Source organism: Myotis davidii, unplaced genomic scaffold (assembly GCF_000327345.1).
Source record: "Myotis davidii unplaced genomic scaffold, ASM32734v1 scaffold153, whole genome shotgun sequence".
NCBI classification, from domain to species: domain Eukaryota; kingdom Metazoa; phylum Chordata; class Mammalia; order Chiroptera; family Vespertilionidae; genus Myotis; species Myotis davidii.
Window position 1 is genome coordinate 588,693 of NW_006284615.1, and position 13,109 is coordinate 601,801.

At 38.1% G+C, this 13,109-nt stretch overlaps 1 protein-coding gene across 1 annotated transcript in view; it reads left to right on the top strand.

Annotated features, from left to right (window-relative positions):
- The window catches only part of DHX36 (DEAH-box helicase 36), a gene marked incomplete at its 5' end in the record, with an annotated part of 52,211 nt that overhangs the window by 33,952 nt on the left and 5,150 nt on the right, over window positions 1-13,109 (top strand). The window contains 7 exons of the mRNA XM_006754876.2: window positions 4,661-4,778; window positions 5,653-5,751; window positions 7,349-7,522; window positions 7,670-7,756; window positions 8,663-8,746; window positions 11,577-11,676; window positions 11,767-11,857. Coding sequence (XP_006754939.1) covers window positions 4,661-4,778; window positions 5,653-5,751; window positions 7,349-7,522; window positions 7,670-7,756; window positions 8,663-8,746; window positions 11,577-11,676; window positions 11,767-11,857 — 753 coding nt within the window. The remainder of the gene's footprint in view (window positions 1-4,660; window positions 4,779-5,652; window positions 5,752-7,348; window positions 7,523-7,669; window positions 7,757-8,662; window positions 8,747-11,576; window positions 11,677-11,766; window positions 11,858-13,109) is intronic.

The window sequence follows — 13,109 nt, forward strand, 5'->3', positions numbered from 1 at the left end:
ATCTTTCTTCTATCATTGACAGTCCCTCTAGGTTGTGGGCTGCTTGCCTGTGTTCCTGAGAAGCATCTATGGTACCAGTCTATAGAGTGTGTTTTCTTTAGTGAATTACCGGTATGTTTACCGGTAATAAACTTGCACTGTTTTATGTATATGTTTGATTACATACAGCCTTGTGACAGTTTTCCTGCATGTCATAAGCATTTGAATATAAATTAAAATGTTAAAATCAAATCTGATATTGTTTTACCTTTTATTTGGTGTGTGGAAGGTGTGCGGAAGAGGGGGTAGTCTTATACGGCGAGTATATAACAAACTCTGTATTTTGAGTGGAAATGTTAGGGGGTCGTCTTATACGCCCAGTCATCTTATACGCCGGCAAATACAGTATTTATTAGGAGAGTTACTTTTCATATTTTTTAAAACACTATAGCATATTTTTAAATGGAAAAATTTTAATTATAATTTCTTTGGAATTCTTTTTTATGATTTTTCTACCTCTTATTCTCAATACAGTTAATTAAAATTAATGTTGTTTATTCTTATTAGTTATATTACCTATAATTTTACTTCTTTTAGAAGTGTATATTACTAATGGTAACTAATAATACTATTTGAATGTCAGGTCATGTCCTAATCACTTACTATATTAACTTAATTCTCAGCACAGTGCCATGAGGTAGGTTATTATCTATTTCAAGGGTAAGGAAATTAAGGTACAAAGAAGTTAAAGAATCTGTTTAAAGTCACATGACTTTGTAAGATGGCAGAGGCAGGACTTGAATCCAGGCATTCTGCTCCCTCAGCCTGGCCTCCTGGTTCCTGCACTGTACAGCTGTACTGGTTCTGCACCGTTAGTTACCAATGAACACACAAGGAAAGGACCTTTCTCCCATTGACATAAATAGTAGTATAAGTAAAAGTATGTCTTAATGATAGGAGAATGATTTGCCATCCACACAAATAATTGTACTTTTGATTTTCATGCATTTTTCCACAGCATTTTTACACTTTTATTCATGTGAGTGTAGAATCCTATCGAGCTCTAGAGAAGATTCCCATTAGTGTTCAGGTATTGGCTTAAGTAAGGAAATTAAAGTTGAAAGAAAACATTACAGACCATTTTTTTAAGTTTGTAATATATCTATAAAGCTCTGACATACTTGCAGATTGTCCTAGTAAAACTTGATTTCCAGGTAGTTTATTAGATTATGCAAAGTCATGGTTTAGTGTAAGTAATGTACCCTTCTAATCACTTTTTAGGGGATAACTTGATTGGGGACCCAGCAAGACTGGGGTTTTTCCATGCAGACCTATCACCACTGGGTGCTGATTTAAAAAGTATTCATTGTAGGGAATGGGCTTTGTCACACTTTTAAGAATAGCACATACACTAGGCGTTAGGTTTGAACCAGGAAATAAAATAAATGAAGTATGTTACATTTTTATCTAACTCTTCATCTCCACTCTCCTAGTATAGATTAACTGTGGAATTACAGTGTGGCTTTTTGTTGTTGTTTTTTTCGTTTTTGTATTTTTAACGTCAGAGAGGGAGGAAGAGGAAGAGGGAAATAGAAACATCAATAATGAGAGAGAATCATTAATCAGCTGCCTCCTGCATGGTCCCCACTGGGGATCGAGCCTGAAACCCGGACGTGTGCCCTTGACCGGAATCAAATCTGGGACCCTTTAGTCCGTAGGTCGACGCTCTATCCACTGAGCCAAACCGGCAAGGGCTACAATGTTTTAATTGAAATGGAAAATAGTCCCTTGTAGGCTCCATAGATGTAAATTCCTTTAGCAAAACCTGATTAGCTTGGTAATTAATTTAAAGGTCAGAGCAAAATATGTGGTCCTAGGTGGAAGCACCCTTAGTTTTTGAGCACATCCTATATAATAAAAGCCTAATATGCAAAATCAACCAAACAGCGGAACAACCGATCGCTATGACGCGCACTGACCACCAGGGTGCAGACGCTCAACGCAGGAGCTGCCCCCAGCCCACAGGCCCCAGGTCAGCCAAGGTGGTTGCCAGCAGGGAGGCCCCCCCAATCGACCCACTGGTTGCCCCACAGATTGGCCCTGATCACTGGCCAGGCCTAGGGGCCCTACCCATGACCTCTAGTGTTGTATAATAGATGAAGTTTTTGTAAACTTGTGATAGAAATAGCTACAACTTTTAGAATTTATTTTTATTCCTATAGGAAAAGGACCACCTTCTCCATTAGCATCAAGAGTTGATAGAAAACTTGTTGTTTGAAAATACATGAATATTCTCACCTCTTCATTATCTGTCCCTAATATTGTCCAGTGAATAATATTCATGTCACTAGATTTTAAAAAATGAAGTTTCCAATATTCTTTTGAGAGTTCAACTAATTAGCACATACCTAAAAGCATTTTAAATAATATAGACAAGTTAATATAATGTCAGTATGTGTTACATAAAATGTTCACAAGGCATATAGAGATTAATCTAAATAGACTGCTGTTATTGAGCATAGCAGTGTGGATTCTGTAAGATAGAAATAGGGAACCAAATTATTGGTGGGAGAAGAGAGTCTTCTATTTCTTAGATCTAAGACATAGAGATATTGGATTTAAGGCTATTGAAAACACATTGGGAGAAGGAATCTATATCTTTCCTATATAATAAAGAGCTAACATGCAAATGGTCATCACACCCTCACGCCGGGGCTGGGGGATCTGAGGCCCCGCACCCCTACCCCCCACCCCAGCACCGGGCCGGGGGACCTGAGGCTGTACCCCCCACCTGGCTTGACGGGGGTGGGGCTGGCCATATCTGGGTCTTGTGCAATTTCGAAACACGCATGGGTAGGGGGGAACTTGACTCACCCCAGACTCCGACAGGAGGAAGATTTTCTTATACATTTTACTAATTTTCTTTCATCTCTGACACTTCTATTATAGAGAAAGGGCAAATAGCAATATTAAAATATTTCGTCTAATTCTCTTTTAATGTGCATGAATTTCATGCACCGGGCCACTAGTGTGTGTGTGTGTGGCTAAGTGTCCTTCCCTTCGACCAGTAGCTATGACACGCACTGACCATCAGGGGGCAGACGCTTAACGCAGGAGCTGCCTTCATGTGCGCTGGCCATCCTATATAATAAAAGGGTAATATGCAAACTGACCGTAACAGCAGAAAGACTGGGAATGACTGGTCACTATGACACACACTGACCACCAAGGGGCAGACACTCAATGCAGGAGCTGTCACCTGGTGGTCATGTGCTCTCACAGGGGGGAGCTCTGCTCAGCCACAAGCCAGGCTGATGGTTACCAGTACAGCAGTGGTGGTGGGAGCCTCTCCTGCCTCCTCAGCAGCACTAAGGATGTCTGACTGCAGCTTAGGTCTGCTCCCTGCTGGCAAATGGATATCCCCTGAGGACTGCCGGCCTGCCAGAGGGATGTCTGATGGCCATCTTAGGCCCAATCCCCCGGAGAGCAGGCCTAAGCCAGCAGGTGGTCATCCCCCAAAGGGTTCCAGACTGAGAGAAGGCACAGGCTCAGCTGAGGGACCCCCTACCCCCGAGTGCACAAATTTTTGTGCACCGGGCCTCTAGTTTAAAAATAAAGTGCACCATGGATCTGGCACTGACAAACCAACACTCAGCTTCCCCCAAGTGGGACACAGGCCCCGCCACCACCCCAGAGCGACAGCCCACCAAATCGCAGGCAACGCTGCTGGCACAAAATGTGACCCACAGCCCAGCCCGGAAACGGTCACTGTGGGCACTGGGTAATGATGTCATGTAGCAACTCCCAGCTTCCTCTCCCTAGGGACTAGCCTCCTTGGAGTTTCTTCGGCCCAGGAACCTGACTTGCTTTATAGTCAGGTGCAAACAATTTACAGTTCAACCAAATGTTTGTGGAGTGTTTTCCCATGCCTCATCTCATTTGATCCTCACAGTAGTCCTGGAGTAGGTAGATAGGAGACTCAGTAGGAGCCTTTTTTTTTTTTTTTTTATTAGCAAGACAATGGAGATTCAGAAAGTTTAGAAACTTGATCCAATGGAAAAGAAGTAAAATGGTGAACTTGAAAACGACTTCAGGTTTTCTCACTGCGCAGAATACGGTCAAACACTGCTACAGTTAAATATTTTACCCTTTGTTCTCCCTGAGTGATCTACAATAATAATCTGCCTTGTGTTGATATTTACTGCTGTGTCGCTGACAATTACCTGAAAGAGAAGTTGGGGTGCCTCACTAGGCTAGAAAGAGTTTAGCTAAATCAGAAAGCAGGTCTAATTAAGCAAGTTTATCTCTTCTCTATATAAAAGGCTAAGTTGACTGGCGCATGCACGATACATACAAAGCTCTCACTGGCGCCAATCGCACGGGTGTGTTTCGATCTGTCATTGTCAGTTGTGAATTTGGTTGACGCTTCTATTATAGAGAAAGGACAAATAGTGATATTAAAGTATTCTAATTAATTTCCTTTCATTGTGCATGAATCCGTGTACCGGGACACTGATATGTGATAAGTAAAAGTGAAATAATAATTAGTTATGGTGTGGCTTATAAGAAATAGATAATTGGCTACGTTTTCTGCCTATTTTTTTCTCTGGAGTTCTAAAATGTCACTGATAAATGCTTCTTCCCTGCTTTTCGCCCCCCTCCCCCCCCTTTTTCTTTTAAGAGTTCAGCCTGGTCATTGCTATCATCTGTATAATAGTCTTAGAGCAAGCCTTCTAGATGACTACCAACTGCCAGAAATCTTAAGAACTCCTTTGGAAGAACTTTGTTTACAAATAAAGGTAAATTAGGTGGGTGGTTCAAAAGCTAAATGGGGGTGGGGTTCTAATTTTTATCATGCGTTTGTTTCCTCTGTGTGTTAGTAAACTATGCTTATAAACTTCCTTCAAATGCTTATTTAAAAGTTTGTCATCATTTACCGCTCTGGAGCCAAAGAACCTGTGTTTGAATCTCACCACCCCTCTGACAAGCCAGTTTTGTTACATTGGACAAATAACTTAAATTCACATAACTCTTAATGGCACATAGTTAAGTGTTCAGTAATTATTAGCTACTGTTACTCCATCTTAAGATTTTTATTTCTCTTTATAAACTACTTACCCCTTTTTCCAGTATTTTACATATTTTCATAAAGTTATCCTTATTTTGAAAATAAGGAAATCAACTTGTTAATTGGTAATCAACTTGTTAGTTGAGATTTTATTTTTATTTTTTTTAAAATATATTTTATTGATCCTTTACAGAGAGGAAGGGAGAGAGACAAAGAGCCAGAAACATCGATGAGAGAGAAACATCGATCAGCTGCCTCCCGCACATCTCCCACTGGGGATGTGTCCGCAACCCAGGTACATGCCCTTGACCAGAATCGAACCTGGGACTCCCCAGTCCACAGCCAAGGCTCCATCCACTGAGCCAAACCGATTTTAACCAACTACTTTTCTCATTAATAAGAGTTGGTGGATGATAGAAAGTAGCATGTTAACCTTTAAACATGTTTTTATGGAATCACAAATGTAATTTTAACTTACTCTAGTAAAAACACTAACTTGAAAATAATGTTTAGGTTTGCTACTCTTCTTGAATGAGTGACACAGGCAGGACTAAACTGTTATGGCAATACATGATACATGTTTAATTGTATTTGTCTTCCCCTAGATCTTAAGGCTAGGTGGAATTGCTCATTTTCTGAGTAGGTTAATGGACCCACCGTCAAATGAAGCAGTGTCACTCTCCATAAAACACCTGATGGAACTGGTAAACCTGATTTTTCTTTTTAATTGGAACTTAGATGTAGAATGTTAAGAGCATGTCAGCCAGCTAATTATATATTTACTCTCATACTGCAGAGCAGACTGGTGAATGTGCAGTGCCAGTTTTATACACTAGTTGACTATTCACCTGAGTGTATGAAATATGAGTTGGAAAGTTAAAAAATGATACCTTTATGATGTTTTCTAATACTGGGTTCTTTCCACACAATTTTTTTCATTGTAGGCTTGATTTAAAATTCCATACACTTTTGAAATCTTTGAATTCTTTGTCTTTGTATTCTTGAAATGAATTTGGTTGTTTTATTCTACTTTTTCTGATTAGTGTTTTTAGAGTTTTTGTCAAATCTAAGTAACTTATTGACAGCATGGACATTTTATTAAGGCAACTCTTGTATTTTTGAAGAAATACTAACAAGTGGGTTTTCTCCAAAATAGCATGTTTCCCTACCTGTCATTTTATTCTTACCGTTTTTTCCCCTTAAAATTTTTTTATTAATTTAGTCAGTATTTTGAGAAACTAAGTTTCAGTATCTTAGTCAATTGACTGCTTACTTGGTAGCCATCTGTGCAAGATCATGTTGAGAAGCACAGAACTAGCTGTAAGGTAGTGCCTACGGCGATGAGAAAGGGACTGTGACTTAGTGCCCAGAATGGAGAGAACGAAGTTAGAGCCGTGCTGTCCATTACAGTAGCCACTAGCCCAGCCGTGGGCAAACTACGGCCCGCGGGCCGGATCCGGCCCTTTTGAAATGAATAAAACTAAAAAAAAAAGACCGTACCCTTTTATGTAATGATGTTTACTTTGAATTTATATTAGTTCACACAAACACTCCATCCATGCTTTTGTTCCGGCCCTCCGGTCCAGTTTAAGAACCCATTGTGGCCCTCGAGTCAAAAAGTTTGCCCACCCCTGCACTAGCCTCATGTATTCAATGCACAGTAATAGAACATTTCTGTTATTGCTACAAGTTCTGTTGATTGGTGCTGAGTTAGAGGATGCCCAAGTATATTTTACATACTTCAGTTTTATTTGAGCCATCCATGCTGAATGTTTTGAGACTTTAGCCCATATAAGAACATTGCAATAGCTTTTAATGTGAGTAATAAGTTGTTTAGATGAACAAGCATTGTATATTATCTAACCATCTTTGTTGGAAAGTAGGTTAGATTTAGTGAGGTTACTAGCATTTTAGGAAGTAGTACGGTTTTATTAGTGACCCCTCTCCCCTTCAAGCTTTTATCTAATAGAATACAGCTGGAGAGCTAGGTGGTGCTTAGGATCATATTAGTTAGGGTAGAGATGGACAACCAAAGGACAGCAACATTTAAAGCCTGAGCAGGGTGACATCCCCTCTCCCAACTGAATTTAAGAGCCGATCTTGATGTAATCATTTGCAGACAACAAAATCTTGAAAAGGCCAGCAAATTCTTGTCAACAGTGGAGCCCAGGTTTTTAAAAAACTTGACTGAATTACAGCATTCCCATGTAAGAGTGGCCTCTTTTTTTCTAAGCAAACTAAAATCAGGGTTGAATGTGATGCTTTAGAATGTCTGCTTTAAACATAAACCTTGCCTTACAGAATGCTTTGGATAAACAAGAAGAATTGACACCTCTTGGAGTCCACTTAGCACGATTACCAGTTGAGCCGCACATTGGAAAGATGATTCTTTTCGGAGCTCTGTTCTGTTGCTTAGACCCAGTCCTCACCATTGCTGCTAGTCTCAGCTTCAAGGATCCCTTTGTCATTCCATTGGTAAGAAAGATACAACGGAAAGGCTCGGCGTTTTTATGCAAACGTAATAGTTGTTGCTTAGGTACAATTTTTCACTCGCTTTTTATTACTGTGCCCTATTACATTCTGTCAGAGACATTTAAATTGCCTTCCTCTGTATTTTTTAAGGGGAAAGAAAAGGTCGCAGATGCAAGAAGAAAGGAATTGGCAAAGGACTCTAAAAGTGACCACCTGACGGTTGTGAATGCATTTGAGGTAAAAAAAATAAATAAATAACTTGTGACAGTTTATTCAAGAGAAAAGCTGACAATATTTAACTTTTTAAAACCTATATTATCATAGGTATTAGGAATAAATTGCTAAGTGAGAATGTTTAAAATTAGGTGAACATTTGAAAAAAATTTAACCTCATTTTTCAGTGTACCTGTTTTGATCACAATTGAACAAGTAAATAATTTATTTTAAAATTTTATTTAATATTCACTTGTATCTATCTTACTGACATTTATGACAAGTCTCTCTCTGATCATTAGTAAATTAAACCCATGTTCCGATTTAACATTTTGATAGAATATCTTAATCATGTACATTATTCAGAATATAGACATTTTCTGCTTCCAAATGCCAGGCTTAGCTGAAGATAAACATTTATCACCCATCTTTTCAAAAATTTAAATGTTATATGATATATAGAGACAACAACTTCTAGAGTCAGTTTTGTACTGCATAGCATGGGATTTTTTTTTTTCTTCTTTGAGCTCATTCAGTATTACTTCCCTTTTTCCCCATCTTTCCTCCTCTAGCTAAAAAATAATTTTATGTTTGTGAAGTTGAAAAATATTTGATAGCATTGAAGTTTGTTGAACAGTGCTCATTTTGTTAACTTCATTATGTGCAGTATGATGCCAGTTTATATAAAATGTACAATGTATTACTAGATAACTTATTTGTAGAAAGGTCTGGAAATTCAGTGGCAGTTATCTCTTAGCAATTAGGATCATGGGGAGGTTTTTGTTTTTCTTTAGTTTATAAATTTCAAAATTCTTTGACCTTTTTACAGAGAGAACATCAATAGAAGATTATTACCCAAATAAAGACAGACAAGTAGGCAATCTTTGCTTTGGGGAATGATATAGTTTTCTTTATTTCTTTGCATCATAGGGCTGGGAAGAAGCTAGACGACGTGGTTTCAGATATGAAAAAGATTATTGCTGGGAATATTTTCTGTCTTCAAACACACTGCAGGTAATGGTGAATGTTTTGAAGTGATTCTCATTTATATTAGAGAGGGAATATATGAATGCATTTTGTACAGTTAGATTGGTAGCAAAAGGTTAATTGTGTGAATTTGTCTTATGAAATTGAGTCATTATAAAAATCTTTATTAAAGCAACTGCAACAAAATAATAAAAGATGTATAATACAATAAACAACTGATGGCTAAGGAAAGCTACGAGAATCTAAAGTGTAGCAAGAAAAAACAGTAAAGCTCGGTTACTGTTCCTGTACCCACCCTCTAGTTGACATTTTGATGGTTCTGCCTGAAAATTTTCACTAATACTCCTAAAACCTATTTTTAATATCAAACAGGGTATCTTTAACTTTTAGGTAGGTATCTTTATCTTTAACTGACTTAGTGTAGTGAGAAACACTGGGCAGTAGGCATTTGTGATTCAGAAGAAAGTTAACAATACATAGGGCAGATGCTCTGTAAGGGAGAAGTGATCTCAAAACAGTAAGAATATGAATGTCCTCACTTTTCCCCATCACGTATACACTTCAGCTGTGTGGCATGAACCCTGGACTGGACATTTAACAATTCTATAAGTGGGTAAAAGAATCAGGAATCTAGCATATTTAATCAAAACTGCCAAGGCATCAACAAAATAAAAAGGATCATGGCTGTAGCCTTACTTACAACTGTTTCCTAATATGGGGCAGTTTAATACCCTTTGCGGTCCAATTTTATTTTTGGAATTCAAACAGTCTGGTCCAAATAAATGGACAGGATTGAATGTTGAACTTTTTTTTTTTTTTAAAGAGTTTATTCTTTAAAACATTTCATAGTGTGGTATCTTTTGAAACATTTCCCCACATGCAACCCAGCACCTTAAACTGACAATGCCTATAATCGCAGCGGTCTGAGGTTTCTACCTCAGCTCCACGTTGGACCTGCTCCTAGCGCCTGGTCTGTTGAGTCAGCCTGGACGTTGGGCTGAAAAGATTTAAGAATGTGAATTCAATAAAACAAAAATAAGAAAGGAAACCATAGAATGAAAAGACTCCTGGGCTAAGAAGAAAAATTAAAGACCAAAAGAATAACAATAAACAAAATATACATCCCTTTATTTTTTTTTAATATATTTTATTGATTTTTTTCACAGAGAGGAAGGGAGAGAGATAGAGAGTTAGAAACATCGATGAGAGAGAAACATCGATCAGCTGCCTCCTGCACATCTCCTACTGGGGATGTGCCCGCAACCCAGGTACATGCCCTTGACCGGAATCGAACCTGGCCCCGAGTCCGCAGGCCAACGCTCCATCCACTGAGCCAAACCGGTTTCGGCTACATCCCTTTAAAGCAAAGTATTGCCATAGAAGAAAGGCCTGAGATCATCACACTTTGTAAATGCAGCTGCAAAAGGAAAACACTAAACTAATTAAGTAAAAAACTTACAGACAGGAAGACAGGATTAATTCATCCTGAAAATAATAGATGTCTATACATAGACAATTCAAGTGTGATGAAGTATGTATTTGAGAAATGTGTAAGAACATTTTCCTGGGAAAAAAAATGAACCAGAAGTATGGAAAGTTGGCTGAACCCAAGTGTTATTTGAGAATATTGTATTCAGTCAAGATATTAAAATCTGAAGACAAAGATAGACATTCAAGAAAGCACTTGAAGTACTGCACCCATGAACTTGAGCTGTCCTTGAAAAATTCATTGAAAATGAAATGCTGCCTTTTGAGGGATGAATCAAAAAGAATTCAGTAATGAAGAATGCACACTAAATCAGCTGGTGATGTACACTGAAATTATGTAAATATACTAGTTCAAAATAAGAATGTAAAGATCATTATCCAGATCAATAAAAAATAATGGTAATAAAACTCAGGAGGTAACCCAGAGAGTCAGTTATAAGAGAAATTAAGTTGGAAAACTAAAGTCACACACAGTTCATAAAAGGAAGATACACTTAAATATGACCAAGTTCATGTTTTGTAGTCTCTTATTTTAAGCTTGCAAAGATACCTTATTAAATATCTCATGATTATGAAATTGTAAAGTTCATCTAGTCCAGTTTCATTTCTATTTAACTTAAAAAATTGAGCTAGAATTGATTTTAATACTTTTATAAAACAGCTTCTATACTGTTATCCCATTGTTAGGATAGTATTTTTGTCTAATTCTTCTGTCAGTGTATACATAAATGTCCTGCAATATTTTTTCTTAATGAATGATCTTTCTGACAGTATTGAGTTTAGGGAATTTTCTTTATTTCTACTTTTCAATATTACTTGAGTGTTTTATAATGAGCAATGCATCATTTTTACCCAAATAATGATTTTTCTTAAAGAAAAAGACCTTAAGTTTTTGTGCCAATAAGCAACAGTAGTTAATTCTCAATAGTAGAAATATGGATGGATGTTGGAAATATGCTTTTCTGTATTTCTTTCAAAATATGGGTGAACAGTTTTGAAGACTATATTAGTCTTTTTGCAAAATGGAGTAATCCTTAAATATCAGTACTTATATCCTACAATAGGCAAATCTTTTCTGTAAAAGATCAGATTATAACTATTGTAGGCTTACAAGCCATATGGTCTCCTTTGCAGCCACACACCTCTGCCATTATAGTGCAGAACAACCATTGATAATATGTAAATGAATGGGTGTGTTCTATTGACAAAAAACAGGTTTTTATAATGTAGTTTACCAATTCCTGCTCTAAAACACCACATTTTGCAGTATTTTATAGAGCAGGGAAAGCTTATAGCTAAATTTATTTATGTTTTATAACCCCTTGTTAGTCTGAGAAAGGTTTTTTAGTTCTGTTTACTTGTTCTCTAGATGCTGCATAACATGAAAGGGCAGTTTGCTGAGCATCTTCTTGGAGCTGGATTTGTAAGCAGTAGAAGTCCTAAAGATCCAAAATCCAATATAAATTCAGGTAAAGCAGAAAACAGTGTCAATAACTTGCTGCTATTGTCCATTGTATCAGTATTTTACACCTTTTTCTCTACCTTCCCACCCCTAATAGATAATGAGAAGATAATTAAAGCGGTCATCTGTGCTGGCCTATATCCCAAAGTTGCTAAAATCCGATTAAATTTGGGTAAAAAAAGAAAAATGTAAGCATTGAAGATTATGTATTACTTGTAATTCTGTTCTTAAACTTTTGAAATTCTGTAATACAACAGGGCTCATTATACATTTGCTCTTAGTCATATTTCTTGGGTTAGATTCTTGTTCTTTTTACTTTTGGTTATTTAGGACAGGGGTGGGGAATGTCCGGCCCTCAGGCCATATAAGGCCTGAGAAGTCATTTGGTCTGGCCCAGCAAAGGCATTAAGGGTGAGTTAATTAAATGTCTGACCAAATATAGCAGGCTAATTTTTAAGTTGGTAATTGTGTATGGCCCGTGAATGATGTCAATGTCCAAATGGCCTTTGGCAGTAAAAATGTTCCCCACCCCTAATTTAAGAGAAGGCAAACTTTCCCTCATAGCACATCCCTGGTGTGAGCTCTCAATCACCTATTCATGGTTTCCAAAGAATGTTAGTGAATATAATAGCAGTGTAAATACAAGAAAAGTAAGCCAGGTATTAAAATTATCCCAGAAGCTCAGTGACATGATATGAGTGGGTTGCTTGTAGCCATATTATATCAAAGTTCTCTAAGCTATCTTAAACTTTAAATGCAAAACTTTTAAATGTGGGGAAAAAAAACACAGTACCAGGTGGGCATTGCTTAGAATAGATTTGCTTCAGGATGTTTTGCTTGTCTTTTAAAACATAATTTTGTAATTTGTCTCTATGAATAAAATCGTGATTTTACTATTGTGAAAAATAAAGTATGACTTTGCACGAAATTCGTGCAAGGGTAGGCCTTCCTTCCCCGGCCGTCGACATCACTTCCCTTTGGCACCCAGGACCTAGGCTTCCCTCACAGAGGGAGGCTTCACCCACCCACCGCAGCCCGCTGGCTGGTGGCCTGGGCCTCCTTCTTTGGGGCGATCGTGGAGCCCCCCAATTGATTGCCCCACCAGCCAGTAACCTGGGCCTCCCTCTGCGGGGTGGTCATGGTGCAATGGCCGGGCCTCCGACCAATCGTATCGCTCCCGCCGTGGCTGGCCTGGTACCAGTGGGTGTCACAGCATGGTCCCAGATGGTCATCCCGCTGTTCTGCTGTTTGGTCAATTTGCATGTTACACTTTTATTATATAAGACATGTGCAAGTAGAGTTAGCCTCAGTTGTAGTTGGACAGAATGAGAGAACTTGGCATATTTTTGCCTAAGAAATGAGCTAGTGAGGAAAAAGAGAGACTGAAAGTCAAATTGTGGTATGTGAATTGCCACCCCCTTTTTTTTTTAAGGGTGCTCT